The sequence below is a fragment of the Alosa sapidissima genome, chromosome 21 (assembly GCF_018492685.1).
Source record: "Alosa sapidissima isolate fAloSap1 chromosome 21, fAloSap1.pri, whole genome shotgun sequence".
NCBI lineage: Eukaryota > Metazoa > Chordata > Actinopteri > Clupeiformes > Clupeidae > Alosa > Alosa sapidissima.
Genome location: NC_055977.1, coordinates 12,880,321 through 12,888,888, shown reverse-complemented (window position 1 = coordinate 12,888,888; position 8,568 = coordinate 12,880,321). Strand labels below are relative to the sequence as shown.

General features: G+C 40.6%; 1 protein-coding gene across 1 annotated transcript; it reads left to right on the top strand.

Annotated features, from left to right (window-relative positions):
* The first annotated feature begins 362 nt into the window (after window positions 1-362).
* LOC121695434 (IgGFc-binding protein-like) lies at window positions 363-8,254 on the top strand. The gene is made up of 10 exons (XM_042076277.1): window positions 363-369; window positions 530-615; window positions 2,959-3,245; window positions 4,050-4,629; window positions 4,804-5,411; window positions 5,719-6,283; window positions 6,410-6,606; window positions 6,739-7,116; window positions 7,367-7,626; window positions 7,989-8,254. Exons 2-10 carry the CDS (start codon window positions 567-569, stop codon window positions 7,993-7,995), a joined length of 2,931 nt encoding a protein of 976 aa, XP_041932211.1. The 5' UTR covers window positions 363-369; window positions 530-566; the 3' UTR covers window positions 7,996-8,254.
* Window positions 8,255-8,568: the final 314 nt, after the last annotated feature.

Below are 8,568 nucleotides of genomic sequence, written 5' to 3'. Positions count from 1 at the left end.
ACACAATACGCAGGGTTCTTATTGCTATAAAATCTTTTCATTTATTATGTCTCAATGCACTAGGCAAGGGAACAATCAACAGTAATGTTGCATAAGTATGTTGTCCACGTGTTGGTAATTTCTCCTTTTGTGTACAGTCTGATATCATGTGAAGTACCTGACAGATTAGGGCTGATTTGTCACCGTACAATTGCCTTTTGTTTTTCTTTTTGCCGAAAAAATTTATAGTAGACAGAATTCAGGCCTGACAGGTGCCAACCATTAAACAATGAAAAACTAAGAGCTTGCTGCTGATTGGCTAATGACTTGATGCCAAATGCAATTTAAGGCCAGGTGAACTGTAGTCTTTGTCTCAGCTGCCACGTCCAGGTAAGACCATCTATGTGCTACTTCAATACTCATAAAGCTTTCAGATGGTGCTGAAGCTATGCAAAGTTTCAGACTGATTGACTGAATGCACAATCTTGTTTTGTTGATGTGAAATCATTTAGACAAAGTGTGTGTCTGAGGTCTGTGATTATTTTTTCAGACATCCAGAGGAGAAAAAACATTTATCTTCTGTAGCCATGGAGATGAGCGGGATACTATGTTGCTTTGCCACTCTGCTCATTGCTGGTATGTCTAACCTTAGTTGTCTTCATGAATTGCTCCCAAATACTTACTTTCTGGATACTTCCAAGACTGTGGAAGTATGTTTTAAGTATGCTTTATAAGCCTATATATATAATGCCACAGTAATATGGCTTTTCTGATATATATATATATATATATATATATATATATATATATATATATATATATATATATATCTCTATCGCACTGCATATTACTGTTTTGATTTTGCCACTGCTTTCAATGTAAAAAGAGAGGGTAGGTTATTTCTTTATTTATTTGTACTGCAACATATTAAGCAGCATTGTTTGAAATGTTAAGGACACATTTTAGCGTGGTTGAAGAGGAAGGTTAAGGAAACTGCCATGTTAAATGTGCAGTCGTATCTAAGAACTCAAAGGACTCATAGCTTTAGATTCCTACACTCTTAAAATAAATGTGTTAAAAATAAAACAAGTTGTCAAGTCAGATTTATTTGTATAGCGCATTTAACATGCACAGAGTGCAACCCAAAGCGCTCCACCTTTGTGTTGGGTTGTGTTGTCTTTAACACCTCTCTATGTCCAGATAGGGACAACACAGTTTGCGTTGTTTCTAACACATTGCTTTTGTTATTCGTTATTCGAGTGTACACAGTATGTGTTGAAAATAGTACAACTTTTGCTGTTTTTAACACATTTGTTTTAAGAGTGTACAGTGCTGGCCAAAAGTATTGGCACCCATGCTAAAGTTGACTGAAAAGAGGAATATAAAATCATCTTTTGGAAATTGATCTTAATGCCTTAAGTGAAAAATGAGGAAATATCTAACCTTTAAGGACACCAATTTTCTTAGTGAATGAATAATGTATCATAAATAAATGTTCTTCCTTAAAATTTAGTTAGTTAGTTTATTTGTCCTTACATAGGAAATTTGTTTTCACATACCATACAATACAAGCCTCACAGACATGAAATACATAGATACACACAGTTACGGTTCTTCACCCACCACCCTGTTACCACATACCCCACCCACATAGATGTTAACAGCACATATACAGCACATATATCACAACAGCACATATACAGCACATATACATCACATTACACCGATACAAACGGGAAAACCATCACCAGTTGGCATTACAGAGGAATGAGGGCGGCACAGTGATCCATCACCGCTGTGTGTTGTTCAATGCTGCTATTGCAGAGGGCACAAAGCTTTTCCCAAAGCGTACTCGCTTCCACCCCATAGCCCTGTATCTGCGTCTTGATGGAAGCAGAATGAAGAAGGGATTGAGGGGGTGGGTGGGGTCATGAGCGATGGTCTGTGCTCTGTTCTTGGTGAATTTACTGTTGAGATCTAATAGATTAGGGGTGGGGAGGCCTACAGGGGTCATAAGTATTGGCACCCCTATGTTAAATTCCCATAGAGACAGGCAGATTTGTATTTTTAAAGGCCAGTTATTTCATGGATCCAGAATACTGTGCATCCTGATAAAGTTACTGTACCTTGGCCTTTGGAATTAAAATAGCCCCACATCACATACCCTTCACCATACCTAGAGATTGGCATGGGTGTTATTTCAGTTAGCCTATTAGCTGGTTTGATGCTCATTGAGCTCAATGCAAATCAAACCAGCTAATAGGCTAGCTGAAATATCATCTGAGTTTCTGAACTTGATATCATTTACTGATATGCTATCAGCAATTTTAGTCATTACTGCTAATGCAATATTTTAAATGTGTATCTAATAGTCTTGATGGAGGCCACAAGAAGGTCAAAAAATGGGATGGACAGCTAGAAGAATGTGAGGAATGTTTGACAAAAAGTGTTAAAAGTGTTATGCATTAGAATCACAGACTGTACCTTTAATTAACCTTACTTGACAAGATAAGGTGAACAATATTATTGAGCAGAAAGTTAAAATACTGTAAATCAAGTCAAAGGGATTTTGACATTTATTCTCTTTGTACAATTGTCTCCATACCCCTCATCCTCCATAACCTTCTCCTAATCCTTGTATTATGTCCATATCTGATATAGACTTCTGCCACATCACTGTGGCAGTATAGGTTTAAAAAGTCACATTATGACTCACATCTATTTAACTATTTGGGAACTTTATATGCATTGTGAGTCATGAACTGCCTGATTACAATGGGATAAATGAATAGATGATAAGTCAGTAGTTAATGGTTAGATACCTTTCACAGAATGGTGGGAGAGGAATAATACCCTGGGAGTGGCAAATATGACAACGGTATTAAAAAAAGTCGTTACCATGATATAATGCCAATAAGATATGAATACAATGGTGGTGATAGCAAGCAAAGGCTTCACTAATAAGAGCATATTTTCCAGGCCATGTCTTTGCGGGACCAGCAGTTGCTCCCACAGACACAGGGGTCTGCTGGGCCATGGGGGACCCTCACTATCGCACGTTCGATGGCAATTTCTACAACTTCATGGGCAGTTGCTCATACGTCCTGGCCAAGAACATGGATGTGGATGCCACCCACCCAGCTTTTGAGGTCACTGCGAAGAACACAAAAAGCGCAGGCTCCCTCCTCACGTCTGTCGGTGAGGTGACCATTAATGTCTATGGCAACGTGATCAAAATATTCCGCAATGAACTCAGCACGGTTTGGGTGAGTTGACCATTTTTGTGACCTTAAAGGTGCGATTTGTAGGATTGTTACCGAACGTTCTGTAGGCCAAAATCAAAACACTGGTGAACGTTCTCAAGACTACCAGACGCGAGCCTCTTCTGGGTTGCCAGATGTAATGAAGACTTAGCTAACGTTTGTTGACCTGCAGCTGCTTTAACGTTTCTCCAACCATGACCCAGCTACACATTACGGAAGCAGTGAAAACAAAAAATACCTCTTTAACCAACGTAATATATTTAGCTGAAGTTAGCGATGCAGGTGAAGTTTAGCCTAGGCTACCTGTTGTGGAGAAATATGGCCAGCTCTGCGTCAGACTTGATATTCTTCGTTTGACGAAGACGTCACCATCTCAGGAAGCTCCTCCGATGTCCACTTAATTTGTTTCTTGTTTTAATTTTGCCTGCCTCTCGTAGGCGTTCATGACTACAACTGACAGCTGTTGACAGTTGGCCTTTGCTAAGTTGGCAACCCAAATAGGAGGACGCGCTAGCCCATTATTAATACGCTATAGAATTAATCGTTCAAAACATAAACGAAAATTCCAAGAGATTCCGCCCCGTAACTCATTTTTTTCATGGGTTTTACGGGTTAGAGTAATGTTGTCAAATAAGCCATTACTTCAATTCATCGTGTTTCCTTACACTCTGACAACATATGGTGATCATTTTTGGAATGGTTACAGTTTATTTTCCATTATTTCCTACATACTGGGCCTTTAATTGTGAACTTTGGCTGGAACAGAGTAATGTTAGTGCTAAAGCCATTTATTTGTGTTATTCGCAGGTCAATGATAAAGTATGGAACCTGCCTGTCACTCTAGCATTTTCACAAGAAGAGATCATGCTCCGACAAAGCGGTCTGTCTGTGATTTTGTGGACAGACTTTGGGCTGACCGTGGAGTATGACTGGAAGCAGTACGTGAAGGTAACCGTGCCCAGCAGTTTCATGGGCAGAGTAGGTGGCCTGTGTGGTAACTTCGACAATAACAAAAACAACGATCTTATCAACCCAGACGGCTCTGTGGCAAAAAGCATTGAGGCCCTGGGAAAGAGCTGGAGGGTACCAAACCAGAGGGATGAACAGGATTGCAAAGATGAGTGCACCGGCGACTGTGGGGGCTGCAGCTGGTGGAGGCGAGGAAAGGCTGATGTGTTCTGTGGTGTCATGACCCCAATACTAAACTTCCAGTTCAGGGACTGCCATGCAGTCATTGAGCCACACATCTTCTTTGACATGTGCAAGTTTGATTACTGTCGAGGTGGTGAGATGAAGAACTACATCTGTGACATGCTGGGAGTTTACACGGATGCCTGTCAAAGAGCAGGGGTCAAGGTCTATGACTGGAGAAGGCTTTCCCACTGTCGTAAGTAGCCAAAAGATATCTAAAACTAGGCTGACCTGAGCAATAATTCTCAATATATGTTTTTTTGATGATTAGTTCATCAGAGTTGTATTGATAAATGTGATGTCTACATGAAATGCACTTGAGATGCCGGTGTCTGAGCAGATGGTTCAAAAGCACTTATCTTCCCTGCAGCATCTCCTGCATGTCCAGAGCACAGCCACTTTGAGTACTGTGGGAATGCCTGTCCAGCAACTTGTGAGGATCCATCTGCTCCTTCCTCATGCAAAACCCCTTGTGTCCAAACCTGCACTTGTGACGAAGGCTACTTCCGTAGTGGCAACAGATGCATACGCAAGGAGGAGTGTGGCTGCCAGTATAATGAGCTCCATCTCCAACCTGGACAAAGCATCTGGGCTGATGAATGCACACAAAAAATAACTTGCAACTCAGGAAAAATTACATCAGAGAAGAAAACTTGTGGTCTTGGTGAGGAGTGTAAGGTGAAGAATGGCGTTAATTCCTGCCAAGCTGTTAAATCTGCTGTCTGCACTATCTCGGGTGACCCTCACTACAACACCTTTGACCATGTAAAGTACGACTTCATGGGAACCTGCACCTACACAGCCGCTGAGGGCTGCCATCTGGACGGTACCGACCTCACCCCCTTTACTGTTGTGGTGGAGAATGAGAAATGGTACGCCATGTCAAATGATCCCAAAGTGTCTGTGGCTAAGCTGGTAGCTGTGACCGTTTATGGTAACACCATAATCCTGCGCAGGAATCAGGTTGGACTGGTCTGGGTGAGTAGTTTTCTGATTATGCTCATGTACTGTACTTCAGTTTCTTGAAAGAGAAGCCAACAAGTTTTACAACCTGTTTCATGCTGTCAGATTGATCTAACCCCACACCCCAAGAATTCTGATAGATACTTTATTGATCCCCAGGGGAAATTCAAGGTCTCAGCAGCATACATACAAGACAAACACATTCAGATGATCACAACTACTTCTCAGCTTTTTATGAAAAATACCGCACTCCTTCTAGACACTTGTCATGTATTTCACAGCTCAATTCTATTTCTAAAATGAATTCTGGTTTTCTAAATAGGTCAATGGAGCCATTATGAACCTCCCTGTGAACCTCAATGAAGGACAGGTTGTCATCCAGCAAATTGGTACCAATGATGTAATCTCAACTGACTTTGGGTTGAAAGTGACTTATGACTTGGTGTACCACGTCACTGTCACAGTTCCTGATACTTATGCTGACAAGACCTGCGGTCTCTGTGGCAACTTCAATGGCAAAACAGACGATGAGTTTCAGCTCCCTGATGGCAAAATAACCAAAGATGTCACAGCTTTTGGGTCCTCATGGAAAGTTGGTGTGCCTGGTGTAGTTTGTGAGAATGGCTGCGAAGGTGACAATTGTCCCAAATGTCCAGCAAGCGAGAGGCCCAAGATTGAATCTGAGTGTTCCATCATCACTGACCCCAAGGGACCCTTTGCAGCATGTCACTATGTTATTGAACCTGCATCCTACTACCGAGATTGTGTCTATGATGTTTGTGTGGCAGAGGGAATCCAGATGCTTTGTCACAGCATTAATGCCTATGTCATTGACTGCCAAGATATGGGAGTTAAGGTCTTGAACTGGAGGACACCCAACTTGTGTCGTATGTATTCTTTATTTTCATTTAGTATTCTACCCCCTCTCTCCATTCAGTTTAAGTGTGTAGTTGTCTAATTTGTTAGTTCCAAATCTGTCTCATTCTATCTCTTCCTTTCCTTCTCACCTTAAGCCATGACCTGCCCAACAAACAGCCATTACAGCATCTGTGCTTCACCCTGTAAGACCCCATGTCCTGGGCTTACCAGCGTTACCTGTGCTGATGTCTGCGCTGAGGGATGTGCCTGCAACACCGGCTACTACTTCAATGGAACGGGTTGTGTACCACAGGACGAGTGCAGTTGCTACATCAACGGAAAGACCCTCAAGGTATGAGACCATTAAAAAGCCATCAATGCCATCGTGGTGTTACTACAACAAAATGCGTTTTTAGTTACAGTGAATATATTCATGCGTTGCATATGACTAAAAACCTATGTATCTATTATTTTTTTTCCTCAGATTGGAGAGACAGTGGTAGCTGATGACTGTACCTTCAAATATATTTGTCCTAAATCTGGACACGGCCATATGGAGTCCACGTCTTGTACCTTTGTTGAGGAATGCGGAATTCAGAATGGTATCCGTGGATGCTACCCCAAGCAGTGCATTATGGGAAATAATGGGGTTTTCACCACCTTTAATGGCAGAGTAGGAGATGTAAAAGACAGTGGGATGTATGATCTGGTGAAAATTTGTGACGACACCATAGCAGAGGGATGGTTCCGGATCGTGATGGACCTGCAGACCTGTCTTCAGACTGGTCAGATGACTGCTGTGGGCATCATTGCCTTCTTTGATGATGTATCAGTTGTTGTTAACAGCAACTTTGAGACCTTGGTGAGTCTATGGGAAATACCATAAATCCTGGAGTTGATTTGAGAAACTGTGCAGTAGAAATGATGTCAGCTGTAACACAAACATTAGCTGTAACAAAGGCATTACAGAGTTTGTTAAAGGTGCAGTCAGCAATCGTACAGTATGTAATTTCAAGCCCAAAACATTTTTGTTGCTCAACCCCACTTCTGACCTTTTAGTGATCTTAAGTTAATGGACTGTAGTCCTTATCACACATTTTTGCTTTTAACAGGTTAACGGAAAGAAGGCAACTCTGCCCTTCCAGCAAGACAGCATTTCCATTCAAATAACAAACGACCTGCTGGTGATCGAGAAGATGTCTGCAATTGTTGTGTCTTACAGTCGTTCACAGCAGATCACAGTGACTGTCAGTGACACTGTGGCCGGCAATGTGTGCGGTGCATGTGGAAAACTCATAGAAGATGCAACCTTCGCTAAATCCTCTATACAAAACTATCTCAATGGCTATAGATCAGGAATCTTTAATTTCTGGTAAGTAAAGTTATGGTGTCCTTAGTGTTATGTCAAAGACTCTAACTGGGGTGTCTTTTCACTTAGTCGTTAAGAGGCATTAATTTACCTGAAGTTTAACTAGATTTCTCTAATAGCCGAATTTACAAACCTTATTGATGTTGGAATTATATGAAGTGTTGGACGTTAATAGTAAATCAGAATATTACATTGTTTTAATTCCATCTCATTCCAGATGGTCACTTCTCCTACTCATAGATAACCCACACATAACAAATAATGACAATTACAATGACATAATCACATATGACATGCCCGTTTTGATAAACATATTAGAAGCCATTAGTTAATGTTTCATTTCTGTTTTTGTTCTTTTATTCTAGCAACTGATGAAAACATTGATATGAGTGAACCCATCTGAAGACGATCCTGTGATCCTGTTTTTTGCACATGCTGTAATTCATTTCCTATAAACACACATATTTCCTGTTAGCATAATTATGAGCATATTTGTAAAACATTTCTCAATAGAATAATGCCTCATAAACATACTGCTTCTCTATTATCAATACATTTCCTCTGTCATATAAACTCTATGACATTATTAAAACATCATCAGAACTATTTTTTGACTGAGAGAAAGTAATCTATTGTTAATATGAAAAATACTGCATACACTTCAGTTGTGTTTATGCTCAAGAATATGTTGTATGTATGTACTAATATTTATTTCATAACAAATATAACAGTAAATCTGCATTGCAAAAAAAAAACAGCATTGCAGAAATCAGCTGACATCATGTGACTGTCACAAACAAAAGCTAAATTTGATGCAACTGGGTCTGTGTTTATTAGGGGTGTAAAGATTAACCGATGCGTATCGGTATCCGTTTTTAACGTGTAAGATACGGCTACATCGATACGTGAAGCCCCGTATCGGAAAAAAAATGAAATGAACCGGTC